Source organism: Phacochoerus africanus, chromosome 9, assembly GCF_016906955.1.
Source record: "Phacochoerus africanus isolate WHEZ1 chromosome 9, ROS_Pafr_v1, whole genome shotgun sequence".
Taxonomy (NCBI): domain Eukaryota; kingdom Metazoa; phylum Chordata; class Mammalia; order Artiodactyla; family Suidae; genus Phacochoerus; species Phacochoerus africanus.
The window spans coordinates 4744620-4758978 of NC_062552.1; the positions used below are offsets into that span (position 1 = coordinate 4744620).

The window sequence follows — 14359 nt, forward strand, 5'->3', positions numbered from 1 at the left end:
TTTCATTTCACGGCTCCCTCCTTGTGCCAGAAAACACTTATGAGCCATCCTCAATGACTGGCCCTGTTCTCCCAACTTCAATGCATTTGGATCCCAGTACTGAATCTCTGAAAGAATTTTAACACCAAGTCCGTCTGTAAAGGGGTAAGCTCTAGCTATATTCTATTCATGCATTAAACAGATGAGAGCACTGACCAAGTCGGTGGGTTCATCCTCTTCCACCTCTGCTTCATCATCTTCATCTTCAATTATAGAATCTTCCACTGTTTCTTCATCTTCTGTAAGGTCCTGAGCCACTGCTAAGGAGCCTAACAATAAAACACAGAACAGGTAGTTAACCTTTAGTCTGGAATACCAATGTTTTTAAAACTCAGGTATAGGCAACGAAAATGTTCCCTCACAATAACTCAATCTCCCAGTTCACTCGAGAGAAATTACAATGCATCTAAGAACAGTCTATGATTTCATCTTACTAGCAGTCTTATCAACTGCATGTTAATTTTAATGGGAAATGCTGTTAAATTACAAAAAGCACCTAACAGCTGGAAAAACGAACTGCTAAAACTAAAGATGTCTTAAAGCCAAAAATAAAGAAATTCAAGCAATTTTGTTAAGGAAATTATGGAAAGTAAAAAACAACAACGAAAAAATTTAGGTCTAAAAGAAAATAGCAATCTAAATTTCTAGGTAAGAATCACTGCTATCAGAGTTCACTACAGCTCCAAACTCTTCGTACTTGATAGCATGTAATTCCCTGGAACAAATATCATGTGTGACATCCATGGTAAAAACAGCTCAGATAAAACACACTCGGTTTAGTAAAAAACTACACTGGTGGAGTTCCCGTTATGGCTCAGCAGAAACGAATCTGACTAGCATCTATGAGGCGCAGGTTTGATCCCTGGCCTTGCACAGTGGGTTAAGGATCTGGTGCTGCTGTGGCTGTGGTGTAGGCGGCTAGCTAGAGCTCTGATTCGCCCCCTAGCCTGGGAACCTCCATATGCCAGGGGTGTGGCCCTAAAAATAAAAAAAAATTATAAAATAAAATAAAATAAAAAAAATAAATAAATAAACTACATTGGTATCCAGGGTTGACATCTGAGAAAGCATGCACTTATTTCTGCATACAGCTTCAAACATGTTTAAAGATACTTTTTATCTCCTCTACACTTAACATCAAAGTGAAAGTTAAACATAATTATAATGCCAAGAAATTATAAATCATAATTTTATGGGCAAAAGTACTCTAGATATGTCACATTAAGTCTATTTCAGGCAAGACCCTCAAGAAATTTCAAAGTTCTAGTGACATTTCCAACATTTCTCAGAAAGAATGATGATGTGGCAATTCAGGAGAGAAAAAAAATATGGGAAAGGAAGCATGAACACGCTGTAATATCCAGGAGAAACACTATACATTAAGGACCCTGCATTTTAAGTCCTTCCCACTTCCTTTGAGTTCTTACTGCAAAATTTTAAAGAATTCATAACTTACATAACTTTCAATTTCTAAAACCAGTAAGAATAATACTTATGTCTGACACAATAATTTAAGTACTTTATTTCAAACTTCTCAATATATACAATAGCTTTCACCCTACAGTTACTGAACAGTCTATTTTAATGCTAACCGGTAACAATTAAGTCTAACAATTCTGTTGGAAAAAATAAGAGAAAATATTTTAAGAAAGGCCATTTGGCACAAAAACGTTCAAAGGTTTCTAGTTAAATTTAGATAGTGAATTGATCTTTCTTAAGAAAATGTTCTAAAGCCTGAAAAAATATAGTCTAGATTCTAGACAAGTACAATTACCAAATTTTCTGAAAGAAAATGAAAGCAACGACCAGCAAGCAAATCCCTCTTTAAACTTGCAAATGAATTAACAGTTTTGGTTAATTCTCCCACCTGGTTTTCTATCCACTGAATAGAAGCCAGTCGGTTCACTTTTCTTTACCAAAAAAGCTCGTGGATACCTGGCACTATCACTCATTCTGCCACACAACTTGCTTAAACTCATGGAATAAAACGAATTCTAGCCATCACTGAGTCGGACTCAATTTCACAAAGAAAATCGAAGTTCAGGGTAGAACCCAGGCAGGAACCCAAGTGTCCACATTTTTAACGTTCTGAGCTATTTTCACACCAGGTTAACTGTTGGAAGGATAAACCCAAATAAAGACCGCAAAGCTCGAAGTAGATTACGTTTTTTTCAAGACAATGCGATGCTTCCACAAAACAACAAAAAAATAAGTTAACAGAAAAAGAGAAAAAAGATGGGGGGGGGCTCCAATAATGCCTTTCCCCAGGGATCCTTCAGCCGGCCTGCGAGGAGGGCTGGGCAGGCGGGCGAGGAGGCGGATTTTCGTGAAATCAAGACCCCCGCTGGGCTGTCACGCCGAGGGACGTGCCGATGCGCCGGGTCGGGGCCAGAAGGACGGCGGCTCCGAGAGTTTAGGCGCGCAGAAAACTAGGGTTTCAGCAAATGAATGGAGGACGACTCCCGGCGTGGCAGCTAAAGACACGTCAGCCCAGCGCCGGGAGGGGTGGAGCGGGGCCGACTGGGGCCCCAGGGGACGCGGCGCCCGGGCGCAGCCTGCCCGCCGCCCCTCGCCCCCTCCTCCGGCCGCGGGGCCCGGCCACGCCGCGAGCCCGAGCAAGGTCGCCGGCACCGCCCCGCACTCGCGCGCAGGAGGCGGGCGCCCCACGGCGGCCCGGGGTCGGGGTCGGGGTCGGGGTCGCGGAGGGAGGCCGGCGAGCGGGACGCGCGACCCAGGGGCCGCTTCCAGCTTCACGCCTGCGGTGGCGGCGTTTCCCACCCGGCCGAGCCCCGCCACACACTCCCCTTCGCCTCACCCCCGGGGCCGCCTCGGAGCAGGAGGGTGGCGGGGAATACGAGCAGGAGAAGCAGCAGCAGGCGGGGGAGGGACCTCATGGCGCGGCCGGTCCGGCGTCCAGGCTCCTTCCGCAAGTGCGCTCGGCCGCCCCGGCGGTAATGGCGTTACTCTTCATCCGGGCTCCTGGCGGGGGCGGGGCGGGGCACGTACCACGCAGGGCCTTCGCCACGCCCCCTCCCCGGCGCAGGAACGCCGCCAACGTGGCTGCTCGGCTCCTGGCTCCTCGCTCAAGGGCCCCGGAGGTCACGTGGCCGGTTGCTAGGGCCTCCGAGATTCCCGCGAGAGTTCGCCTCCCTCCGTGATAGCGGGTTGGACACCTGTGCTTTGCCTCTGGCTCTGCCCTCGCGCCTTCCCAATTAATTAGCGTCGTTAGTAGTTACTGTATTTGAATGACTGTATGCCTGGGGGCCCGGCGCGATGAAGTCTTTGTATAATTTTAAATAGTAGTGCCAAAGGAACATAAACCGCCTTGTGTGGCATTGAAAAGCAAACATATATTTTGGAATATACAATTATTTTAAAAAGTCACAGAGCATTAAAAAATACTCATTGGAAAATCTCGTCGTCCCCGCCCCGCGGACACGCTCATGCACAGTTAGTGACAGTTCTCACATTGCTACCTGACAATTCCAGAGTTCCAAGTCACCTGGAACAGTGCCTGGAATAGAGTAAGCCCTGGGAAATGCATAATGGAGGCAGCAGAGGCTGGACAGTTTCCTTCATTTTCCTTCTCTCTTGCATGGACTTCGGGTTGCTGCCAGTAATCTGGCAGGTCATGCAATTAAATAATGTGAATTTCAGGCACTGTTGAACTGGACCCGCATGAGAGGTCATATGGATGATGAAGTAAGCTAACATTCGTAAGTAAGCTTACTATTGCCAATCCCTGTCATTTAATCTCTGAAAATCCTTAGGAGCTGGATATTATTTACTGAGAAGAAAACTGAGACACAGAAAGTTTAGTAACTTACCCAAGGCTTAAGAGCTAGTCAGTCGCAGATGCAAGATTTGACCCTGGCAGTTCCACTGCAGACCCTGTGCTCCAGGGTCCCGGGACACCTGGTGTTCTCCTGCACTGGCTCTGCTCAAGGCTTCCCTGCCGCGGGATCCCCTGGAAAGGCAGCTTGTGGCTGCTGCTGGCACCGTCTAATTGTCTGCTAAAGTCACAACCCGACAGTGCTGAGCTGAACCAACTCAGCTCCACTCCACTGTGCTGCCAGTGTCGCCACAGCTGCACTTGCACTGGGCAGGACTGGAGGGACTCCTTGAGAGGGCCTCCTCCCACTTAGGTGCTGCCTCCTTGCCTCTGCACGGCTGGCGGCCAAAGCTGCCACTCTGTGCTCAAGTCATCAAGACTCCGACACACGCTTGATGCAGCTGAACTTTGCCAAGTTCTCTCTCGGCCTGGCAAGAATCTTCCTCCCCAACTTAGAGGCACTTTCTTTTCCATGAGTTTCAAATCAGACCTGCTCTGAGTTCCTGATGGCTGACAGGTCTTCTGACAAACACATCCTTCTATTTAACTCGCAGCTCTCGCCCAGCACCCGGAAGACTGCAATAGAAGTGGTACCTGTAATCATGCTGTGTACTGAGTATCACCCTTCTTGCCCCTGGACCAGGGCTGTCTCCCTGGCTCGCTTTTTCCTGTAGAGATGGTTCCGGCAGAGAGGATTCTCATTCCCGATGTTAAAGGGATTTCTAGCAGGTCTCTCTCTCCAGTTCTCAGGCCATGTTTAGACATAGCCTGTGAGGATAATCCAGTCTAGGCTTCAACTAGGACTTTGACTCCAATTTTATTTTAAATGATGATGAATAAATTGTATTTGGAACTTGAACTTAATTAATTAATTTGTCTTTTAGAGCCACACTCGCGGCATATGGAGGTTCCCAGGCTAGGGGTTGAATAGGAACTGTAGCCACCAGCCCACACCACAGCTACAGCAACGAGGGATCTGAGTCGAGTCTGCAACCTACACCACAGCAACGCCAGATCCTCAACCCACTGAGGGAGGCCAAGGATTGAACCCGCATCCTTATGGATGCCCGTCGGGTTCGTTAACCACTGAGCCACAATGGGAACTCTAAATTTTATTTCTTAAATTGTATGGCCATGCCCACAGCATGAGGAAGTTCCAGGGCCAGGAATCAAACTCACGCCACAGCAGTGTCAACACTGGCTCCTTAACCCTCTGAGCCACCAGGGAACCTGTGGGACTTGAATTTTAGACACAGCCAACCGCTAAAGGTGCAGGAGGAACAAAGTGTACCTGCTCAGGACGTGACGGATGTGAAAATAAAAACGTACCAACAGAAAACCAAGAGACGTGTGTGACTGTCCCCTTGGTACAAAAATAAAAAGCGGCAGCCTACGATCAGGGAAGTGAAATCCTCGCCCCAGTCTTGGTACCCACAAATTCTACGCGATTGTGACCTTCAGCCTCCCTGCAACGAGCAGCCTTGTGGGCGCCCACTCAGCTCTCCATCTCGGTGGATGCCCAACCCCACCTTCTCAGCCTCCCCTCTGCCCCCTTCTCTTCGCAGACAGGAGTTTTCCAGGAACATTCGACATCCTGGCTGTTCTCATTCTTACAGCTCAGGCAAAGCCACACTTGATTTTGCCACTTTTGTTGTATTCCCATGGAATTTGGAAGAGCACAGCTTTCTGTTCCTTCGATTACTTAAGATTTATTTCTCTGAGCATCATTAGCAATTCTGTCTACTAACGTCTTTGTTCTGGGGTATTCCCCAGGTAACCGAGTAGCTAAGGAACCGCCCTATGTCCTTAAACCTGTCACCTCGGTGAGGCTCCTCCTCACTCCCAGTTTAAAATGACAACCCCCGGCCCCTCCTCCTGCCCTCTCAATTTCTTCCGTCTATTCTTTCATTTTCCGAGCACGTTAGAAACACTGTATATAATATGTTAGATCTCCTGTCTGTCCCAGGTTGAGGCCAGGAATGGGTGTGCCTTCAGTCAATGTTGTAGAAAAGGGAATGTTCCAGCATGTCATGTGACACCAGTGATAACTCAAAATATTTGTTGAATTGGTTGTTTTATCACATGTGAAATCTTTCCTCTGCAAATTTGCAACCTAAGTTCAATTGTAGACCTTGTAAGAAGTGAAAAACTATCAAGCAAAAAAAAAAAAAAGTGGTGTTTATTTATTTATTGGCTTTAGGGCTGCACCTGTGGCACATGGAAGTTCCCAGGCTAGGGGTCGAATCGAAGCTGCAGCTGCCAGCCTACACCACAGCCACAGCAATGCAGGATCCAAGCCTTGTCTGCAACCTACACCACAGCTCACGGCAATGCTGGATCCTTAACCCACTGAGTGGGGCCAGGGATCAGACCTGCATCCTCAAGGATACTAGTCAGATTCATTACTGCTGAGCCATAACAGGAACTCCAAAAAGTTAGGTTTATGCAAAAAAAGACTTCCGTGTTCTTTCACTTAGCAAGGGCTAATTTAGGTTTTTCGTCCCATACCTCTGAATGAAAAACATTCTTTTGTGATCCATCTGTAAAGGGAATGCTTAGGGGTGGGGGAGCGGGGAACAGACTGTCTCCCCCCACCCCTGCCCTCTTTTTTCACAAGTCACAGACCTCCCGCCACCCCTGCTCAGCTCCTATTTCCTGCAAAAGAAGAGACGGAATCACAACCACCATTCTCCCCCGTCTGAACACTCAGGCTCTGCCCTGCTTTCTGCTCCAATAAAAAAGGTTTCTGGGCCCATCCAAGGCCGTCCTCCCTTTGTGGTCGTGTCCTGCTCACTGCTGGGTGACTCTGAAAATAGCTGGCTCTCCTCCACCTGATAATAAACTTTCCACTTCTCCAATTTATCACTCCCGTCCACACACACATATACGATAATATTGCCCAGTCCAAAAACCCAAATCCTCCCCTGGCCCCTGGTCCCCTCAGCAACAGCCTCATTTCTCTGCCTCGGACACAGGCAAACCTCACTCTCTCGCCTTCCAATCTCCGCTTACTCCTCTGGGTTCTTTTCTCGCCTCTGCACTCACACATCTCCGTCCTGCCAAAACCGAACGTCCTCCTCTGAGCCTCTCTCCGCATCCTTTTCTCTCACGCCTGTTTCTCTCTAACGCCTGTCTTCCTTCCGCCTCACTGCCCGTCCCCTCTCCTCGCCTGGCCCCTCAGTGAAGGCCTGTCAGAATGGCTGTGCCTCCTAACACTGGAAACGCAGCAGCTTACAGTCTGTGAGAGGCCCAGAGAAAGTCCGTTTACAAAGTGATGAGGACTGGGAGCTCCCGTCATGGCGCAGTGGTTAGCGAATCCGACTAGGAACCATGAAGATGCGGGTTCGATCCCTGGCCTCACTTGTTGGGTTAAGGATCCGGCGTTGCCGTGAGCTGTGGTGTAGGTCACAGATGGGGCTCGGATCCCGCATGGCTGTGTCTCTGGCGTAGGCTGGTGGCTACAGCTCCCATTAGTCCCCTAGCCTGGGAACCTCCATATGCTGCGGGAAGCGGCCCTAGAAAAAGGCAAAAAGACAAAAACAAACAAACAAAAAACCACGCACACAAAAACAAAGTGATGAGGAATTCATGTGTGACCAGACTCCAGCCTCGCTGGGAGGACCACTGGTCAGCTGCCCTCTGGAGTCCAGGGCCGAGGGTAGGAGATGCTGTTAACTGGGACAGGTGACGGGGAGCAGGCAGGAGGAGCCACCTGCAGAGAGCCAGGGCAGCGGCTAATATGATGCCCACTACTCCATTTACTGCTTAGTTTATGCAATTAAAGAAATCAAGAAAGATCAGGAGGCTAAAGACAGTGACCCCAATAAAAAGTCATGCTCTCCTCCTCAGCGGGGCCTGAGCACATTCTCAGACTCCCCAGAACTGAAGAGGAGCCAGGCTGCGCTGATGAGGAGCCTAAAAACCACAGCGGCCTTCAGCAGCAAGCACCCCATCCTCGTTCAAGGGCCCTGTGGGCACTGAGGAAAGGGGAACACATAGACCCCCGGAGGGTGGTTGGGCACAAGGTCAGAACAGGCCTGAAATGCCGACAGGGCCCCTTTATGGCAGGAGAATATGGGTGCCAGCTGGTCAGTGGCATCCCTGCCCAGGTCCAGCTAACAGTGGGTCCCTCAAGTTATCAGACCCACCCCTATCTGGCCCCTGAAAGTACAGAGGAAATGACATTCTTGAGGCCGAAAGAATCATCACTTTTGTTCTTACTAAGAGTTATTAAGAATGTGAAAGGGAGTTCCCTGGTGGCTCAGTGGGTTAAGGACCAGTGTTGTCACTGCCGTGGCACAGGTTTGATCCCTGTCCTGGGAACTTCCACATGCTGCAGCTGAGGACGAAAAAAAAAGGTTATATATATTATATATGTACATATATATAATCTATATCTCTGTGTGTCTGTCCCCAGTTTCTGGTACAGAACTCCTGAAACCCTTGTAAATTCCCAGGTGTTGAGCTCTGGGTGGGGTCCTGGATGGGGGCTGGTCACCAAAAACACCAAGCCAGGATCAGCAGCGTAGAATTCTAGCCCTACCCTCCATTCTCCAGAGAGGGGAGCAGGGCTAGAAATGAGTTAATGACTAACCATGCCTTTGGGAGGAAGCCTCCATAAAAATCCCCAAAGTCCAGAATCCAGGGAGCTTCTAGGTGAGTGGGCCTATCCAAGTTCTGAGGGGGTGACACAGCCCAGGTCCAAGGGGACGGAAGGCCCTGTGCGGGGACCCTGCCAGACCTCGCCTTCTGTATCTCTCTGTCTGGCTGCTGTCTGTATCCTAATAAGCTGTTAAACGTGTTCCCCTGAGTTCTGAGAGCCACTCTAGCAAATCAGTGCAACCAGAGCAAGCGGTCATGGGAACCTCTGATCTACAGCTGGTGTGTTCAACGCTGGCGACAACCCGGACTCGCCACCGGCAAGGGAACGGGGCTGAGCGCGTCCTGTGGGATCTGATGCTCCCTCCAGGTAGATAGTGTCCAAACGGTGTTAAGCTGGGGACACTCGGCTGAGGGTGCAGAGAACAGCCTGTGGGGAGACCCGGCACACGTCTGTGTCAGAGGTGGTGTGATTGTGAAGGGAACACACGGGCGGGAAAAGGGGGGTCTTCCTACGCGATGTTCTGCCGGCGCCAGCGGGCTTCAATGAGGGCTGTTCCAATCCTCTGGTCCAGACTGAAGTGGAACGTGTCTGTGGGTAGTTGTGCTATGAAACCCTGAAAATTCTTTTTTTTTTCTTCCTTTTTTTTTTAGGGCCACACCCACCGCATATGGAGGTTCCCAGGCTAGGGGATGAACCGGAGCTGTAGCCGCCGGCCTACACCACAGCCACAGCAACACTGGATCCTCAACCCACCAAGTGAAGCCAGGGATCGAACCTGCACCCTCATGGTTCCTAGTCGGATTCGTTTCTGCTGCGCCACGAGGGGAACTCCAAAATTCTCTTTTTGTAAATTCTTCTTTGACTTTGGCCCCCCTAAGAATCACCAACTGTGCCCCAAATTGTTGAATTTTCACCACATAGTGTTCACTAGAATTTCTTACGAAGGTATTCTACTTGTTCTTTTGTAAGCTTGGGCTTACGAAATACGGGAAGAGCCTTATCCGGTTTCACAACGAGTTTCTCACGTACTTGTCCTGAGGGTTATATTCATAATGGCAAATGTTACAATATCAGCACAGGTCTATAATCTTCTTCAAATGCTGGGACAGTGAACTGAGGTCTCTCAACAGCTGGTAAGGAGTCGTCGTGAACCTAAATCTTATGATCCCATGTCGAGTGCTCTTTGTACTGTGCTTGCTGTATCCCACGAGCTGTAATTCAGGGAAGACTGGGCTAAGAACCCTTAGAAAGTCGTAGATAAAGCGGAGGAGACAGGTACGACCCTCTGAGAAGGAGGAGGGGGACATTTCAATTAGGCCTTGAAAAATGCACGTTTTAAATACAAGGAACTGGTGGTGGAAGCGGAGGAGAGATTTTCGTTTGTTAGGGCAGGAAAAGGCATCTGAGGACAAGAAAACAGTCTGGGCAAAGGCACACACATGAAATTTGGGGCCAGAGCACATAAGGCAGTGATTTCTGGACTACAATGTAAGAAACGGAGGCGTTCCCCAGTGGCCTGGCGGTTGAAGGATCCGGCGTGGTCACTGCTGTGGAACAGGTTTGATCTCTGGGCCAGGGATTCCTGCATGCTGCGGACACAGCCAAAAACAGAACAAAACAAGAAAGTAAGAACTGGAACTCTTGTCCCTAAACTATGATTCATTAAGTTATTTCATTATATAATATCACACAGCCTTTGAAAATGAGAGTGCCATGTTGAGATCAGCAGTACGGAAACATTGTTATCAGAAAGCCTGCGAGTCGAAACGGCCTATGTGACTAAGACAGGATGTGGAAGAGGGTTTCGAAGAGGGTTGCGGGAGGATTTTGAAAGGCGAGGGTAAGAATGCAATGCCAAGCTGTCAATTAAACGTGTGAGAGTGAAAATGACGGAGCAGGTCCTCAAGAGGATGCGATGGGTCAGAATCAAGGAAACAAGGGACGAAGGGGCAGGGAAGAAAGTGGGTACACACAGAAACGGTGGGGTGCAGCAGACACCGCGCCTCCTGGTGATGCCCGCGGTGAGGGCCCACGCCTTGCTCTGGGAGGGCAGGGCTGCGGCCGTTTCAAACCCTCGCCTCTCTGCCAGCCTCCTTCTGCCAGAGTCACGCCTTCCGCCAGGAGTTCCTTACCGCGCACAGCTGCCTGGGACCTGCCTGCGCTGCCCTCTGCCAGGCTCAGAAGGAGGGGTGACCAGCCTGTGCTGCGCTGGGGCACCCAGGCCCTCACTCCGCCTCTGAGACCTGGGTTCATCAATGACCTCTGACCCCTGGATCCTTCTCAGCATCTAGTTAATTGCTTTCTAAATAGACCCCCAGGTGTTTCACAGCAGCCTCGCCCCCATCCTCCCCTTCCCCCAAACCAGCTGTCCCTCCTGAGGTCCCCACCTCCGTGACGGCGACCGCCCCCCCCAGGCCCCCGCCCCCCCCCAAGGCCCCGGCAGCCCCGGCTGCTCCGCTTCACTCCCGTCGCCGACAAGCACCAGATCCTTTTCGCTGCGTCTTTGACGTCGCTTTGCATCCTCACCTCCTCCCTACCTCTTCCGTCACCATTTTAGCTTCTGGCCTTGGTTTTTCTCGCGTGGAGCACTGTCACACTATCTTGCCTGGGTACCTTTGATTCTACCATCACGCAGCGTCAGCCTACCCTTTATGTCACCAGTAGGCACCTTAAAAGGGATAACTGCGGAGTTCCTGTCGTGGCTCCAAGAACGAATCTGACTAGGATCCATGAGGATGCGGGTTGGGTCCCTGGCCCCGCTCAGTGGGTTAAGGACCCGGCGTTGGCATGAGCTGTGGGGTAGGTCACAGATGTGGCTTGGACATGGTGTTGCTGTGGCTGCGGTGTAGGCCGGCAGCTGTAGCTCCGATTGGACCCCTAGCCTGGGAACCTCCATGTGCCGTGGGTGCGGCCCTAAAAAAAAAAAAAAAAGACAAAAAAATAAAGGCATAACTGAGCACATCACTCCTCTTTCAGAGCTTCTCATTGGGATACTCTTCACATTTCTCAGCGTGGTGCACGATGCTATTTTTTTTTTTTTTCTTTTTCTCTTTCCCTTTCCCACCGCATACGGAAGTTCCAGACCAGGGACTGAATGTGAGCCAGAGCAGGAGCAATGCCGGATCCTTACCCCACTGCCCCCCATCAGGAATCGAACTGGCCCGGCCACAGAGACAAGCCAGATCCTCAAGGCACCGCGTCACAGCGGGGACGCCACATTGCGCTATTCTCCGTCATCTTCCTCCCCCGCCGTCTGAGGAACGCAGGTGTGAGGTTCTGCCTGTGCTTCAGAGAGCGTCATGGCACCTGAGGCCTTGGTGCCCTGAGAAGAGCCTCCCTCCTCTACCCACCTGGGGAACATGGAGTCAGCGTTAAAGATCTGGTTCAGGTGTCCTCACTCCTGCGAAACCCGCCCTGAGGTTGCTCACACAGTCCGGGGCGGCTGCGTCTGTGCTCCCAGGGCTCCGGGACACTGAGACCCACGCGCCCTCCTAGAAGAGAGTCCAGTACCACCGCCCCGTGTCAGTTACACGGTCCTGCGCCTTCTCTGCCTGGCTTCTCATTGTATTCTCAGCATTTAACGCAGAGACTGTCACGTGGTTTGCTGAAAGTCACTAAATGTTTATTGAAAGGAGCACTGGCTTAGATGCTGCATCTGTGAGCCATGCGCCAAAGGAGGTACACGCACTGTGAGAGGGCCTACAGGTGAAAGATGACAAAGTCTAACCGCACGCCCTGCACAGCAGCACTCAGGCACCCAGCCCTGCCCACACACAACCTGTGTTAACCCTTCCACCCCCACAGGTTCTCCTCGTTCGAGGGCAGATTCCAGATGCTGCAAAGTCATCTTTAACTTGGTACCTGTCTTTCCCCTCTCAGACCTTAATTTCCCTCCAGGAGCCCATGAAACTAATACTCATGTGTCTTTTTAAAACTTGAATCACTTCCAAAGATTTCAGGGCTTACTTTTCAAAGGACTCGCTGGTAGAGCTGCAACTCACTGTGCATTTCTCATAGTTTGTCTTAAATTGTATTGCAACTTCTTGAATGTGATAGATGACCAGATTTTGTCTCAAAATTCATATAAGAGGTATCTTACAGAATTCATCAAGAAAAATAACACCAACATAAAAGCTTTTATTTACTCAGCACTTCCTTCAGGGCCAGACACAGATTCTCCTCTATGTCCCTCCCGTACTTAACTCATTTAAGTGCAAAACTAATTCCAGTGAGAGCAAATACTTTCTTACCCTCCATTCGAGATGTATTTTGATTCAGTAAGTGTACCCCCATCCTGGCTCTGGGATTTACCAGAAGGATAATATGTATGTTGTGTACGTTTATTTTTCGGATACATCACAAAATCGACTGCCTCGGGTCCTTATGTTTAAATTCAGAACGAATTCCTCAAAACGATGCTAAGGTGGAGGTTATGGGGGTGAGGCCTCAAAAGACCAGTCCTTTCCATTCACCTGCATTTTGATTCCAAAGGATTTCAGCGTTCATGTTTTTTTAAGTTTGGTTGATAGTAGGAAGAGCCAGCTGCCCAGAGAGGAAAAGAAAAGTTGGAGCGACTGACATACAGGAGTATTTTCACGTTACTAAAAGCAGGGCAATAGGGAGTCGTGTTCTATGAGAATGGAAGTTGACAGATATTTGGAAACTAGGCCACTGTTTTCACCTGTTTATGTTAAAAAACAGAATATGTTTGGTCACAGAAAGAAACTTGGAGAAAAGCAGTCACATGTTTTGAATGTTAAACTGCACCACTCACACAGATGTGGAAGTGTCTTTGCATGGACTGATCTGGGTATTAAGCAATGACTCTGCTCCTGGAGTGGTTGCCAAAAATTATTACTTGGTGATCTTTAGTCCTATTTAAGCTAAATCTTTCCTATTTCTTTCTAAAATATCTGGCATCTAAAAATGAAATGAAAAAAAGTTTCTTAACTTTCCAGGAAAGACATTCGGGGACAAAAGAGCTGATTCTTGATGACATTCAGAATTCCTCTTCCAAAAACAGCTAGTTCTGGATTACATAAAGAAATGGGGTACAAGGAAAACCTACAGGGAAACTCCACAGATAACACCAGGACTATATTTTAATCAATATTTTTGCTTGTTTCAACTTTTTTCCCATGAGGGAATATGACAAGGGACAAGCTTGGTTGAGTTTTATCTTCCTTGGTTTGGCTGCCAGCTGGCAGAATGAAGAAAAAGGCATATAAGCACGAATCTTGATAATTCATGACGTGACTCACCAGTACAGCATCACCAAGAGCTGTCAGTGTCAAGGTGTCCTCCCAACTCAACTGCTACAACAGCTGCGTCTCAGTGGGGCAGAGAGAGACAGAGCCTTTGGCCGCACCCCTCTTCTGCAAAACTACCTCACGAAAAAGCCACGGTTCTCATGAACACATACCCGGGGCCGGGCTGGGACAGGACGGAGCAGCTGTGCCCCCTGTTAGGAGGTACTCCAGCAAGTACAGCATGGGGCCCGAGTCTGTCGAATACTGACTCCTGTTTGGTACCTATCATGGGACAGGTGCTTGGGGACACCACAATGAACCAGAACTCCTGCACTGGACAAGCTCTAGGCAAGCCAGGGGACACGCAAGCAGAGAATCGTAATCAAGTGTCACAGTTGCTATCTTATCACCGGGTACAGAGCGGGGCACGTTGGAGAAGCATATCAGCTCCCCCTGGGGGCCGGGGGCGGGGGAGGGGGGCAAGGGGAGGCGCTGGAGCTGGAGCTGGAGCTGGAGCTGGAGGGGGGGTGTGAGGGGGAAGCTGAAGTAATGGGAGAGGAGGAGCTGGGCGAGAGCTCCAGGTGGGGGAGCTGCAGGAGCAGTAACGGGTCGGTGCAGCGGGTACAGGGCATGTTT

General features: G+C 49.7%; 2 protein-coding genes across 4 annotated transcripts in view; both read right to left on the reverse strand.

The window, feature by feature from the left end:
• Positions 1-3029, reverse strand: part of SSR1 (signal sequence receptor subunit 1) — a 33238-nt gene extending 30209 nt beyond the window's left edge. Inside the window, exons 1-2 of one of the 2 annotated variants that reach the window (XM_047797765.1) lie at positions 2855-3025; positions 196-308 (exon numbers count right to left, since the gene is read on the reverse strand). In XM_047797765.1, the coding sequence (XP_047653721.1) occupies positions 196-308; positions 2855-2933 (192 nt within the window). In that variant the 5' untranslated portion in view covers positions 2934-3025. Of the gene's footprint in view, positions 1-195; positions 309-2854 lie in introns of both variants that reach the window. The other variant, XM_047797766.1, reaches the window with a different exon arrangement.
• A 6462-nt stretch (positions 3030-9491) lies between these two features.
• CAGE1 (cancer antigen 1) overlaps positions 9492-14359 on the reverse strand; it is a 58805-nt gene continuing 53937 nt past the window's right edge. The window contains exons 11-12 of one of the 2 annotated variants that reach the window (XM_047797798.1): positions 11825-11965; positions 9492-10063 (exon numbers count right to left, since the gene is read on the reverse strand). In XM_047797798.1, coding sequence (XP_047653754.1) covers positions 11846-11965 — 120 coding nt within the window. In that variant the 3' untranslated portion in view covers positions 9492-10063; positions 11825-11845. The remainder of the gene's footprint in view (positions 10064-11824; positions 11966-14359) is intronic. The other variant, XM_047797799.1, reaches the window with a different exon arrangement.